General features: G+C 47.4%; 1 protein-coding gene across 1 annotated transcript in view; it reads left to right on the top strand.

The window, feature by feature from the left end:
• The window catches only part of ARID3C (AT-rich interaction domain 3C), an 80,140-nt gene extending 68,722 nt beyond the window's left edge, over positions 1-11,418 (top strand). Inside the window, exons 5-8 of the mRNA XM_087715272.1 lie at positions 1,953-2,197; positions 6,114-6,383; positions 10,739-10,828; positions 11,282-11,418. Coding sequence (XP_087571398.1) covers positions 1,953-2,197; positions 6,114-6,383; positions 10,739-10,828; positions 11,282-11,418 — 742 coding nt within the window. The remainder of the gene's footprint in view (positions 1-1,952; positions 2,198-6,113; positions 6,384-10,738; positions 10,829-11,281) is intronic.
• Positions 11,419-15,060: the final 3,642 nt, after the last annotated feature.

The raw sequence follows: 15,060 nt of genomic DNA, 5'->3' as shown, positions 1-15,060 counted from the left end.
GCATGGAGAAGTAAAAACTATTGTCAGGCGAGAGTACACCAACAGAGTTAGGAAAATTTTGAAATCTAAATTGAATGGTGGAAATACAATCAAGGCCATAAACACCTGGGCAATACCAGTTATAAGATACACAGCTGGCATAGTTAACTGGACACAAGCTGATTTGGACCTCTTGGACCGAAAAACCAGGAAACTAATGACAATGCACTACAGTTTACATCCACGTGGTGATACTGATAGACTATATCTGCCCCGAAAATCAGGTGGCAGAGGATTATTACAAGTGAAGCAAACAGTTGAAGAAGAAAAACATGCACTGGCTGATTATTTAAAAGAAAGTCAAGAACATCTATTAATTGAAATAAAGAACAAAAATCGACTATGGCACAAACCAGCAGTGGTAATTCCAGTGGTAATTGGCACACTGGGTGCTATTCCAAAAGCACTGGAATTACATTTAAAACAGTTAAAAATTGATAAAATCACCACGTCAAATGCAAAAAGCCGCACTGCTTGGATCTGCACGCATATTACGAAAGTACGTTACGACGTCCTAGGCCCCTGGATACCCATCGTCATTTGGGCACTTAGCACCATGTCCAAGAATTTTACAAGATACATGAACAAATTATAGCTTTCCAGCAGAACTGCAAAAAACTGGGCTACTCAGAACATCTTATATTTTAAGAAGGAACTTGGTTGATACCTAGGACGCTGGCAGCAAACCGTATCAACCATTAGCACCAGTCACTGATAATTGTGATGCATTTTTGAATGTTCAGTTGGCTGAGCTTCATGTTTAATGAATAAAGTATATAATAATATAACAAAATAGTTCTAACCATATTTATAATTATATTCACTTATTTATGTTCCTATTAAATATATTGGCATACGTACAATTATAAACAACGCTCATATTTTACTTAAACATAACATTACTCTTTCTTCATCTAATTTGAGCACTCAGAACTTCTGGAGGGAAGCTGTTCCACTGATGAATGACCAGAATTACAAAATTGGAAGGGACCTTAGAGGTCTTCTAGTCCAACTCCTGTGCCATCTTGGATAATGGCTGTCCAATCTTTTCTTGAAAACCCCCAGTGATGGAGAGCATCCCACAACTTCTGGAGGGAAGCCGTTTCACTGGGTTAATTAACAGAATAATAGAGTTGGAAGGGACCTTGGAGGTCTTCCAGTCCACTCCAGTCTCTTCCTGAAAACATCCAGCGTTGGAGCTGGGTTCTTCGTATGAAAAGCCACACACGTGTCAAACAACATCTTCAAGGATTTCTACTGCTGCCCATTCTTGAAGTCTACAATGGGTGTCACATCAAACAATCCAATTAATAAATCAAACCCACCTCTCTCTCTCTCTCTCTCTCTTCCCCCTGGTCCTTCCCAGATTTCTCTAAAACCTACCTAAATTCTTATCATAACTCATTGTGCAGAAAAGTGCAACAAATTAAGGGACTGGAGACTAAAACATATGAGGAAGGGTTGCAGGAATTTGGCATATCTAATTTAATGAAAAGAAGAACTGGGGTGACATGAGAGCAGCCTCCTAATATTTGAGGGGCTGCCACAGAGCGGAGGGGGGGGTCAAGCTATTCTCCAAAGCCCCAGAAGGTCTGACAGAGAATGATGGATGGAAACTGACCAAGGAGAGATTCAACCTAGAAACGAGGAGGAATTTTCTGTCAGTGAGAACAATGAACCGGTGGAACAACCTGCCTCCAGAGGTTGTGGGTCCTTCATCACTGGAGGTTTTCCAGAAGAGACTGGACGTCCATTTGTAATAATATAAGGCCTCTTGCTTGAGCAGGGGGTTGGACTAGAAGACCTCCAAGGTCCCTTCCAGCCCTGTAGTTCTATGTTCTGTGTCCATGTAGCATGTCTCAGCTGTGCCAATGGAAAGGGGTCTCTGCCAACCTCTCTGCTTCTCCCCGCAGGTACATGAAGTATCTCTACCCTTATGAATGTGACAAGCAGGGCCTAAGCTCCCCCGGAGAGCTGCAGGCCGCCATTGACAGCAACCGCCGGGAAGGGAGGCGTCAGATGTTTGGGGCCACCCTGTTCAGCTACTCACCCACGGGCACGCCAGCCACCCTCGCTTCCCCCAAGGTCCCTCTGCCCTCCCTCACCATCGCCACCCACAACGGGAGCCAGATCGGACAGGCTCGCACCGTCAAAAATGGTGAGGGGCTCAGACTGGTGTAAGGAGGCGGGTGGGAGGGAAGGAAGGGGCCAAGGCAGAGCAAGGGTGAAAGGCTGAACCTCTGCAGGAAAATACACCCTTTGGGGGGGTGGTACTGTGAAGTTACCATCCTCTGCTACCAAATGTGATGTTCCCGTGGGTCGTCCATGAGGCCAATGTTGAGAAAAGACAGGAGTCAAGCTTTCTCGGGATGGAGCGACCCAGATGAGAACCTGAGAGCCCCTTTTATTGGGATAGAACAAAGGCAGGAGGAGCAACAGCATGTGATTAAAACAGCCTGTAAAACTACAATTTCTAATCTACTGCTCAGGGAAGTTCTGTCTATATATGGTCAAATCCTGGTCAGGATGTTTTGTTATGAACTATCAGATGTTATGTTCTGCACTATCAGGATATCAGGATGTTATGGAGTTTGTTTCCTGTGGTTCAGCGTGGCTGCGCATGCCCTGTTATGCACTGGGCCATGGGTGACCTCCACGCCTACACACGGAACTATATTACAACAGGGTACAGTTCGATCTAAAAGACCACAATTCAGCTTTCCCCCCTTTACATCTTCTCTTATACATAGTTCATTGTATTTCCATTTTCAGTCATCTTATTTTTTCCCCATATTTTTCAGCTTACTGTATTTTTCGGAGTATAAGGCGCCTCTTCCCCCCCTAAAAGAGGGTGAAAAATTGGGTGCGTCTTATACACTGAATGTAGCCCCACCCACCCACCGCCCCCCACCCTTTGGCCTCTGCCTCCCAGCAATTTACCTCCTTGCAGCAAAGGGGGAAAACGGGCTTGCGGAAGCTACAATAGACTATGGAAATCCCTGCAGCCTGAAACAACTGATGATCAGGAGCCCCCCCCCCCCCGACTGAAACTGAAAGTGAAACTTGCTGTTTGCTGGAGGAGGCAAATTGCTGGGAGGCAGAAGCAGATTTTTCTTCTTCTTGTGCTTATCAGGCTGTTTGCTGCAAGGAGGTTAAGTCAATAACTATAAACGCCTATAGAATGTTCAAATTATTAGACTTATTTTTTAAAGGCTGCTTTATTATTGTTCTGGACAGCTTAACAAAATGAAGAAGCTTTTTAAAATAGGTGCTTGATCCGAAGAGGCCCAGTGCTATTGTATCTCCTTTTAAATAGCAGAGAAGAACTTATATACTTCCAGAAAGCCACATCAATTTTAACAGCATCTGTACTGTCTGAAATGTAACACTACAAACGATGTCTGTCGTCTGTACTGTTTGCTGTTTGCTGCAAGGAGGCAAATGGCTGGGAGGCAGAAGCAGATTTTTCCCCCCTTGTTTTCCTCCCCAAAAGCTAGACGCGTCTTATACTTTGGAGCGTCTTATACACTGAAAAATATGGTAGCTTTAATTTCTTCTTAATATATAAACAATATCATTATCCGCCTCTCCAAGTTAATCAAATTTAACATTTCATTTCCATCTCTTATTCTGTTTTGCTATCGATAACATATATCCTCAAATTCAATTTTGTACAGTAAACATTTCATATCCACAATTAATAGTATTGATCTATTTCCCTCATATCATATTAGCTATAGGCCATTGAAAACATTTATCGTATTTCAATCCATTCTACTAGTAAACTCTGCAGGAAAATGCTCCCTTTTTGGGGGTGCAGGGAGTTCCGAATGACCACAATTGAGCCCAACGTTTCCATGGCTAAGCGAGACAGTTGCTAAGTGAGTTTCCCCATTTTACGACCGTTCTTGCCGCTGTTGTTAAGCGAATCCCTGCAGCTGTTATTTTAGGAACCCAGTTGTTAAGTGAATCCGGCTTCCCCATTCCCTTTGCTTGTTGAAAGGTCGCAAAAGGGGACACGTGACCCCTGGGATATGGCGACCGTCATAAATACGAGTCAGTTGCCAAGCGGCTGAATTTTGACCACGGTGAGGCTGCAACGAAGCGTGAAAAAAAAGGTCATCAGTCACTGTGGTGTTATAACTGGGCTAAATCACTTCTTTCTAAAGTAAACCTAAACTCAAAAAAAAGGAAAAAGGAAAGGAAAAAAGGAAGGGGGAGGAAAAGCCGCATTGAGTGGTTTTGATCTGTTTTAATTGCATTCCAGGCTGTTCCTTGATAAAAGGCTCGGCTGTGAACGGACCAAAGTAAATAAATAAACTTGGAAAAGGACCCACTCGGCTTTTCCCCCCACTTGCAAACCCAGTTTTTTCTCGCAGAGAGTCAGAAGAATGCCGAAGCCATCATTGTCTGCTCCTTTCTAAATGCAGCCCCCCTCCATGCTTGCTGCTTGGCAGTGGCTTATGGGAGCTGTGGTTCAACACATGTGGGAAGGGCCCATATATATATATATATTAAATTTAATCCCCTACCAGCAGTTATAAGGGACAAACAGCCAAGATCCCACACTGGAAAAGGGCGGCCTATAAATAATAAACAAACTAAAAAACTAAACTAAACTAAACTACTCCTGGAAACACCAAACCTAGTAGTCAGCAGCAGCCTGAAGATGACGAATGTGACTTCGTCGAAACGTCGCAAAGACATATCCAATTCTACGCGGGAGAAAACCCGAACAACTAGAGACCTACATACTAACACCCGCGAAAACCTCAGAAAACATATATATATATATATATATATATATATATATATATATATATATATATATATATATATATATATATATATATATATATATATATATATATATATATATATATATATATATATATATATATATATATATATATATATATATATATATATATTCTCAGCACAGCAGAATAATGGATAGAAAGGAATATTTGTAGCTCAGGGTGAATTCTGATGCTCTCTGAGTTTGGTGATTTCCCTGCAGGCATTTCATGACCCAACTAGGGAACATCATCAGGGCTAGAAGGGAGGACGGGGGTTGCTCTCTGTTCTCGGTTGATGACTATTTCAGTAAGCAGCCTAATCATGGAATCTCCAAGACCACTCCCACCAACACTGGGGGACAAGCTACTAGTTCATAAACAGAGAGAGAGCTGCGTAGATAGATGAATAGAGAGCGGATTGATTGATTGATAAATAACACAACAGCAGAGTTTGAAGGGAGCTTGGAGGTCTTCTAGTCCAACTCTGCTAAAACAGGAAATCTCATACCAAATTATGATAAACAGATCGATAGATAGACGAAAGAGAGAGTAGATAGATAGATAGATAGATAGATAGATAGATAGATAGATAGATAGATAGATAGATAGATAGATAGATACAGACAGATAGACAGACAGACAGACAGATACTAAGATAGATGATAGATAGATAGATGCATAGATACATAGAGATAGAGAGATAACTACAGATAGTTAGCTACATATAGGTCAATAGATAATTGATAGATGAAGGATAGATAATACTGTAGATAGTTGTAGACAGACAGATAGATGTAATAGATGACAGAATAGATGCATAGGATGGATGTTAAAAGGTCAGATAGAAGATGATACCATGATGATGGTGATAGATAGATAGATAGATGATAGATAGATAGATAGATAGATAGATAGATAGAAAGATGATAGCTATAGATACAAAGATATACAGATATACAGACAGATAGATAGATAGATAGATAGATAGATAGATAGATAGATAGATACAGATAGCAGATAGATACAAAGATAGATAGATAGACAGCTGATAAATTGTGCAGCTGATAAATTGTGATAGATAGATAGATGGATACAAAGATGGATATAGTTACAAAGGTAGATAGATAGATAGAGAGAGAGAGATACAAATGTAGACAGACAGACAGACAGAGATAGATGACAGCCATGAGAATTCTCTGTGCATCTTCGTTGTCTTCTCCTGACTCCTCCTCCTCCTCCTCCTCCTCCTCCTCCTCCTCCTCCTCCTCCTTGCAGAAGAGAGCCTCCTGTCGTCTGGGGTGCCCAGCCGCATCGCCATCCCGGTCAGCCTAGCCGGGCATCACCTGGTGGCAGCACAAGCGGCGGCATCGCAGGCGGCCGCCCTGGAGCAGCTGCGGGAGAAGCTGGAGACCAGCGAGCCCCCGGAGAAGAAGATGGCGCTGGTGGCCGAGGAGCAGCAGCGCCTGGTCCAGCAGGCTCTTCAGCAGAACCTCCTGGCCATGGCCTCCCAGTTCCCAGTCAACATCAAGGTCAACAGCCGCGCAGGTGGGGAGGAGGAGAACATCTCCCTTGAGCTCTTCTGCATTGGCCCCAGGGCAGCCGGGGAGGGGGGTCGGCAGCAGGGAGGGGGGGATCTAAATTTTACTACCGGTTCTGTGGGCGTGGCTTGGTGGGGGTCATGTGACTGGGTGGGCGTGGCTATGTGGTCCTGTAACTGGGGGATCAAAAGACAGAAACTCACTTTAACAATGTCCTGCTGGAACAGGGTTGGACTAGATGACCTCCAGGTGCCTTCCAGCCCTGGATTATCCTCTGAAGGGCCAAGGGCCAGGTCTGTTGTCCTTCCTTCCTCTCCTCTTCCCTCCCTCCCTCTCTTTTTCTTTCTTTCTTTCTTTTTTCTTTCTTTCTTTCTTTTTTCTTTCTTTCTCTCTTTTTCTTTTCTTTCTCTTTTTCTTTTCTTTCTTTCTTTCTCTCTTTTTTCTTTCTTTCTCTCTTTTTCCTTTTCTTTCTTTCTTTCTCTTTCACTCTTTCTCTTTTTCTTTTCTTTCATTTGTTTTTTCTTTATCTCTTTTTATTTTCTTTCTCTCTCTCTCTCTCTCTCTCCCTCCCTCCCTCCATCCATCCATCCCTCTCCATCTCTCTCTTTCTCAGCATCCCCACCCCCTGTTTTTGACCTAACAGGTTTTGCTGCTGGGAGCAAAAACGGACCCCCACCCCCACCCCTGCGTTTCCGGAGAACCTGTAGTAAAAAAAAAAATGCTTAAAAAGTAAAAACAAAAAGTTCCAAAGATCAGCTGTGCGAAGTGCAATCGGCGGAAGTTTTTTTAAAAAAAACTTTTAAAGTGTTTTTTTTACTACTGGTTGGGTGAACCGGCCCAAACCAGTAGCATTTCACCCCTGGTTGGCAGGCTGTGGAAACTACTCCCACCAGGCCGATCGCCAGTCCCCAGTTCTTTGCACTCTCTGCGGGGAAAATTAATTCAGGGGTTTTTTTGTTTTTAATTGCATTTATATGCCGCCCGATTCCCTTCAGAGTTGGTTTTCACCAGATATGTGCCAATATGATGGCAAAAGTACTTAGACTGCATCACAGTGCTTGACAGCCCTCTCTAAGTGGTTTACAGAGTCAGCCTCTTGCCCCCAACAATTTCACCCACCTTGGAAGGACGGAAGGCTGAGTCGACCTTGAGCCTGGTGGGATTCGAACTGCCAAATTGAAGGCAGCTGGCAGCCAGCAGAAGTAGCCTGCAGTACTGTACTCTAACCTCTGCACCATAATAGCTCAAGGAAGAAAGGATGGATGGATGGATGGATGGAAGGAAGGAGGAAAAGGAAGGAAGGAATAGCAATAGCACAGACTTATATACCGCTTCACAATGCTTTACAACCCTCTCTTAGCGGTTTACAGAGTCAGCCTCTTGCCCCCCACAATCTGGGTCCTCATTTTACCCACCTCAGAGGGAGGGAAGGCTGAGTCAACCTTGAGCCTGGTGGGATTTGAACTGCCAAATTGCAGGCAGCCAGCAGTCAGCATAAGTAGCCTGCAGTACTGTACTCTAACCACTGCACCACCATAGGCGAAGGAAGAAGGAAAGGGAAGGAATAGCAATGCCACTTAGACTTATATACAGCTTCACAGGGATTTCCAGCCCTTTCTAAGCGGTTTACAGAGTCAGCCTCTTGCTCCCAACAATCTGGGTCCTCATTTGACCCACCTCAGAAGGACGGAAGGCTGAGCCAACCTTGAACTGGTGAGATTTGAACTGCCGACCTTCAGCTAGCAGTCAGCTGAAGTAGCCTGCAGTACTGCACTCTTAACCACTGCACCATTGTGCCTATGTACTTAAATAAAGTACATTCTGAATGGACTTTGGATACTTAATCGGAAACTAACAATTTTATTTTTTATTTTATTATTAATTACACTTATATACCGCTTCATAGGGCTTTCAGCCCTCTCTAAGCGGTTTACAGATTTTTAGCAAATTGAGTCAGCACATTGGCCACGGCTTATAAGAACATCTGTATAAGATGTTCTATAGACGGCATCTCCCCCCAGCAAATGACCTATTTTATAGGCTGCATATAAAGCCATATACCCTCGTAACATCAAGGAAAAGATGAATAAAAATTAGTTTAATTTTCCCTCTACATATTTGCTTGTTGGGCAACTTACTGAATAATGCATGTTTTTTTTCATATTTTTAATACCTAGTACTTAGACTTTGGCTTTTGATCAATCCAGCATCTATAGAGACTCCAGGAATCTTGCTATACAAGGTTCTCCCTCCTCAAATAGGCAGGCTGAGAGAAAATAATTTATAAATGAGATACTTCTTAGTCTATCTAAATAAAGATTGACTTAAGAGATATTCATTTTCCCCACCTCGGAAGGACGGAAGGCTGACTCAACCTTGAACCTGGTGGGATTCGAACTGCTAAATTGCAGTCAGCAGCAGTCAGCAGAAGTCGCCTGCAGTCCTGCACTCTAACCACTGCGCCACCACGGCTTTTTTTAAAAAAAATATTCGTATTGTTTTTACATTTAAAACAGTGCAGCACCGTGAAGTCAAAGTGACCATACAATCACATTATATACAAATAATCTCATCCAGTAATTGTTAGCCTACCTAATACATTATCTGTCCTTCTATCCAATCACATTGTCTACAGTTCGTTCCATTCTCGTCACCTTGTCTTTATACCAGTCATAAAATCTGTTCCAGACTTCAAAATATTCCGATTCCCCTTTATTTTTAAGTTCCAGAGTGAGCCTCTCTGCTTCCGCACAGGCCAACACTTTCCTAAATATGTCTAACTCTGATGGTGTTTTTTCTTTTTTCCCCCAAAAAATAAGTTATACACACCGGAGTTAGTACATGTATAATTAGATAAAGCAGGTCTTTCTTCTACCCCTCCGGTTTTATGCCTAGGAGAAAAACGTCTGGTTTGAACAAAATTTCATCTCCCACAATTTGTTCTAACCGTGATTGAATCATTTTCCAGTATCTTTTTGCTTCATTGCACGTCCACCACCTATGATAAAAAGTCCCTGGTTTTTTTTGTTTTTTGTTTTATTTGTATGCCGCCCTTCTCCGGGAGGACTCAGGGCGGCGAACAATTCAAAGGGCAAAAAAAGGGGGAACATAAAAGACAAAATACAAATAATAAAAGTAGACAACAGTCGCACAATAGCAATAGCAATAGCAGTAGACTTATATACCGCTTCATAGGCCTTTCAGCCCTCTCTAAGCGGTTTACAGAGAGTCAGCATATTGCCCCCAACAATCTGGGTCCTCATTTTACCCACCTCGGAAGGATGGAAGGCTGAGTCAACCTTGAGCCTTGGATGGATAGATAATAGATAAGATAGCTATAGATTGATAGATGATAGATGATAGATGATAGATAGATAGATAGATAGATAGATAGATAGATAGATAGATAGATAGATAGATGATAGATAGAGATAGAGATATAAATAGCAATAGCAGTTAGACTTATCTACCGCTTCATGGGGCTTTCAGCCCTCTCTAAGCGGTTTACAGAGTCAGCATATTGCCCCCAACAACAATCCGGGTCCTCATTTTACCCACCTCGGAAGGATGGAAGGCTGAGTCAACCCTGAGCTGGTGAGATTTGAACCGCTGATCTAGCAGTAGCCTGCAGTGCTGCATTTAACCACTGCGCCACCTTGGCTCCTGCACAACCATACATGTCGAGAGGGGAGGGAACTTATCACCCCCAGGCCTGCCGGCAAAGCCAGGTTTTAACAGCTTTTCGGAAGGCCTGGAGAGAGGTGAGGGTCCGAATCTCCGCGGGGAGTTCATTCCAGAGGGCCGGAGCAGCCACAGAGAAGGCCCTCCCCCCGGGTAGTAGCCAGGTGGCATTGGCCGGTAGATGGAATCCGGAGGAGGCCGACCCTGTGAGATCTAATGTGCCTTTGGGAGGTAATTGGCAGCAGGCGGTCTCTCAAGTACCCAGGTCCAATACCATGAAGGGCACTTATTTTTTGCACTTCCAACAATTTGGAGCCAGATTTTTAAACATTTTGGAGAGCCGTGCTGGGGTGGTGGTGGGGAGATGCCATCTGTAGAACATCTTATAAAGATTTTCTTTATACGCCGTGGCCATTGTTCGTTTCCGATTAAGTCTCCAAAGTTTTCCCCACTTAGCCAATTGCACGTTGTAACCAAAATTGTTCGCCCAGGTGCCGATGGTTTCCTCAGCATGTTCTTCATGCAATATCACTTAATGATGTTCTTGATGACATCCCTAACAAAGCTCTTCGTGGGGGATATTTGCCTGCCTCGGAGTTCTGCCGGCCGTGGGTCTTATTCCGTGGGAGCCTCCGTTGCTCTGCCTCCCTCACCCCCCCCCCCTTTTCCGTCTCCTCCCAGATGACAGACAGGAGGCGGCATTGAACCTGTCCACCAACGGCATTAGCAGCCTCAACATGTCGATAGAAATAAACGGCGTTGTCTACACAGGTAAAGAGCCCCCTTCCTCGTCCCCCCCCCCACTTCGTGTGAAACGCAGGCTGCAAATCCAGAGGCCGCGCAAAGCCCCAGCTTCCCCTCCCTCCTGGGGGTTCTCTGGCCATCGGTGAAGGGTGCTGGGAGAGGTAGCAGCCCCTGAGGAATGGCTGGCTTTGGGAGAGGCAGCTGCTAAACGAGAGGTTTGGGGGGGTGGGGGGGGGATGATGGCTTGGGGGGCAAGCAGGATCCAGGATCCGCCCATTTCTCCGGCATAATGCAAAGCAGGGGTTTCCAGCCTCTGGAAATTTAAGGTGTGAGGCTGGCTGGGAATTCTGGGAGGGGAAGTCCAGTTGCCTTGAAGATTTGGGGTGGGGGGGGGGTGGGGGCTTCCAGAGGGCAGAGCCTGGATTTGGGTGGCTGTGTGTGCTGACCATCTCCAACTTAGCACCTCTCTCCCTCTGACAGGCGTGCTGTTTGCCAGGCGGTCGGGCCTCCTGGGCGCTGCGGGAGGCACCCACAGCCATGCCACCACAGGGATGCCACCCAGCCCGCTGTTCTCCACCACATCTCGGGGACGTGCTCCGGCCAGCACCTCGCCCTGAGAGGAGAAGCCCTGCAGGCTGTCCTCCACCCCTCGGACAACGGCCATCCACTCTGCCATCCAGCGTGGGGACCTCGTAGGGGCACCTGTGTTCTTGGTTCAGGGTGGCATGGGGTGAGGCCCCCAGCCCTGGAGGGGCTTGGGAAGGGACTTCGGGGCAGGGCGAAGGACAGGATGAAGAGAGACTGAGGAGGCGGCAGAGGGAGCTGATTAACCAGTGGAACGGCTTGCCACCAGAGGTTGTGGGTGCTCCCATCACTGGAGGTCTCCAAGAAAAAGCTGAGCAAGTTTGTTATTCTGGAGCCGTGGTGGAGCTGGGGAACCACAGTTACGGCTTCTCCACCCGCATTGATTTCCTTGACGGGGGTTGGATGCTGGGCATCAGTTGGGTTCTCCCGAGGACTTGATGGTGGTGAGGAGTCTTCACCTGGAACATGGTGGCATCTTCACCCTCTCCACCATTCCCCGACCAGGCGTAGCTCCATGCTCTTAACATGCTTCCCCCACTTCCCAGCCTTCACCGCCACAGGGTCCTACCACCCCGATTCTGAGTGTGTGTACAGTCACCAATTCTTTGCACACTCACCCCTGGGGTCTGGGGCTCAGCCCAACAGTGGTTGGGAGTGGTTGCCAGTCCCAACCAAATCAAAGATCTTGGGAGAAGCTGCAGCTGGGTGAGTGTGACAGTGGGGTGATTAAATCTCATGGCGCATTAGTTCTAGTGACAGCTGCATGGCATTCCTATCCAGAGCATCTCAGAACCAAGAAGGGTGGGGAAATGGTTAGAAGATCAGCAGGACATATGAGCGTCAGGCTCATGGGATGGACCAAAGGAAGGAGGCAGCTGGTTAAAGAGAGATCCAGTCTAGAAGCAAGGAACATCAACGAGACAACGAGAACATCAATGGAATGACTGGCTTCTCAAGAGCTCTGGGTGAGCTCCATCACCGGAGGTCTAGAAGACCTTCCTGAAAGCCCAAACCAAACCCATCGGACCACCGTTTGACCAGAATGGTATAAGGTCTCCTGCCTTGGGCAGGAAGTTGGACTAGAAGGCCACCAAGGTCCTTTCCAGCCTACGACTCTGGGGAGGCGGAAGGTTTGAGGTGAAGGTTGGACAACCCTTTGCCTGGAACAACGCGGGATTTCCTGCTTCAGCAGTGGGTTGGACTAGAAGACCTCCAAGGCCCCTTCCAACTCTGCCATTCTGTCCTTCTGTTAAGGCAGGGAGACCTTATAGCAATAGCAGTTAGACTTATATACCGCTTTCAGCCCTCTCTAAGCGGTTTACAGAGAGTCACCATATCGCCCCCAACAACAATCTGGGTCCTCATTTTACCCACCTCGGAAGGATGGAAGGCTGAGTCAACCCTGAGCCGGTGAGATTTGAACCGCTGACCTGCTGATCTAGCAGTCAGCCTGCAGTGCTGCATTTAACCACTGCGCCACCTTGGCTCTTGTGAGTGGAACAGGCCAGTCGAGAGAGGATTGAGGGTTAGATCGAAACCGCCTTCGCCTTCAGAGCCGCTTGAGGACACCCGGTGGCTCCATAACGTCCATTCTCAGCCTGGCCCCAGCCCAACCCTCCCTTCCTCCCCATCTTCCCCCCTCCCCACGCTGCCTCCTCCCTAGGGACACAACCAAACCGCCCATTTCTGGGGTTGCACTTTTAAGTCGTTGCTTTGAGGGAACAGGTTGGGTGGGGGGGGTGGGGGGGGAGGCAACCCCTTGGGGTGCTGAGGCGTCCCTTGGGTTGGGGGGCGGGAAGAGGATTGTGTCTCCTTGGGAATCACTGGGTTTGGGGGGGTGGGGAGGGGATGGGGGGGCCGGGGACGGGTGTTTCTTTTGTTAGAGGGCAGAATCTCAAAAGTACCAAAGAAGAAGCGCAAGTGATTTCATCTACCTCATGTTCTTTCAGATGTGCCAAGGGGGAGGGGGGAGGGGAGGGGGCTCCTGGGGGTCCAACTCACAGCTGTCTAGGCTGCCATGGAGTGCGCAGAACAGCTGCAGCCGATCCACGCTGGGAGCCTCCCTCGCTTCCTATTGGTACTGTCCTCCCCCACAATCGGAAACAATCGTGCGCTTGACCAAAGACCGGGGGCCCTTCGCGGGCCTCCTTGCACAACCGCCTGCCGGCTTCGAATATTGGCGGCCGGAGCTCTGGAGCGGCCGGCCAACGCGGCTACTACGTCAAAGGGAGCCTCTGGCAGAGCCGTCCCTGCAGACGGGACATTCCGGAGACTGGAGGGGACGCTTTGCGGACTTCTGGCTCTGAAGCTCTTGTACCAAAGACGGGAGCCCCTGGGCACTTGGCTTTCCTGGGGAAGGGAAGGGGGGAGGAGGAGGAGGAGGAAGGAAGGGGTGGGTGGGTGGGTGTCTTTTCTCCGTCCTTTGGGGTCTTTCCAACTTTCTCCTTTTCGGTGTTTGGCTGGCGGGGTTAATTTTTCCCACCCTGGTGTGTTTCTTGCGTCCTCCTCTCTCTCTCTTACGCCCTCCCTCCCTCCCTCCCCTCTCTCTCCCTTCCTCTTTATCTCATCCTCCCTCTTCCTCTCTCTCCCCCTTTCTCTGCCTTTTCTTCCCTCCCTCTCCCTCTGTGCTCCCTCTCCCTCCCTTCCTCTATTTCCCTCTCGCTTCATCTCCTTCTCTCTCCGTCCTTCTCTCTCCCACTCTTACTCTTCCTCTCTCGCTCTTTCTACTGATCCCTCTCTCCCCCTTTCTCTCCTCCTCCCCCTCTCCCCCTTTCTCTCCCTCTTACTTCCCTCCCTCTCCTCTCCCTCTCTCCATTTCCCTCTCCATTTATCTCCTGTCTCCCCCTCCCTCCCTCTTCCACTTTCTCTTCCTCTCTCTCTTCTACTGCTCTCTTCTCCCCTCTCCCTCTTTCTCATCTCCTCCCCCTCTCCCCCACTCCCTCTCCTTCTTTCTCTTTCCCTCTTCCCATCTCTTCCCCCTCTCTCTCCCTGTCTTAGCCTCCCTCCCCTTATCTCCCTCTCCTCCCTTCCCTCCCTCCCTCCCTCCCTGCCTGCCTGCTCCAATCCTTTTGTTGTTCTCCCCTGCTTGTTGGCGTCTCTCCACGTTTCTCCCTGACTTTCTTGTAGGTTACGGAGTCAATCCAGGCACTGAGGGGGAAGCTGGGTTGGGGCACTCAGGGGAATGAATGCGAGGATTGAAGAGGAGGAAAATAAAAAGTAATTTTAAAAGAGGAAACCGTTGCCGGAGACTTTCATTTCGTCCCTCCCGTTGGTCTGAACCCAGCGCCTTTGGGTGATGTAACCGTTGCTGCTCGCCTTCAGATGGATACGGCCCTGAGGATAACAGGGCTAGCCCTCGACTTACGACCACATCCGGAAACAGAATTTCCATTGTGGTGGTTAAGTGAGTTGCACCCCATTTAACAGCCCTTTTTGGAAACAGTTCTTAAGAAAGTCATGTGGTCGTTAAATGAATCTGGCTTCCCCCATTGACTTTTTTTGCTGGAATCTGGCTGGGAAGCTCAAAAAATGGGGGGTCACACAATTACATGAAATGGTGGAGGGGTCTCCTCCTGCCTGAGCTAAGCGTTGGGCTAGAAGACCTCCAAGGCAGAGATGGTCTCCCATTACCTTCACTACTGGTTCTGCAGTGCCTGGGCATGCGCAGAATGATG

This window comes from Thamnophis sirtalis, unplaced genomic scaffold (assembly GCF_051295495.1).
Source record: "Thamnophis sirtalis isolate CommonGarterSnake01/CBP01778 unplaced genomic scaffold, rThaSir2_p1.2 scaffold_5, whole genome shotgun sequence".
In the NCBI taxonomy this organism is placed as follows: Eukaryota; Metazoa; Chordata; class Lepidosauria; order Squamata; family Natricidae; genus Thamnophis; species Thamnophis sirtalis.
The sequence above is the reverse complement of the archived record's forward strand: the minus strand, read 5'-3'. Positions and strand labels throughout refer to the sequence as shown.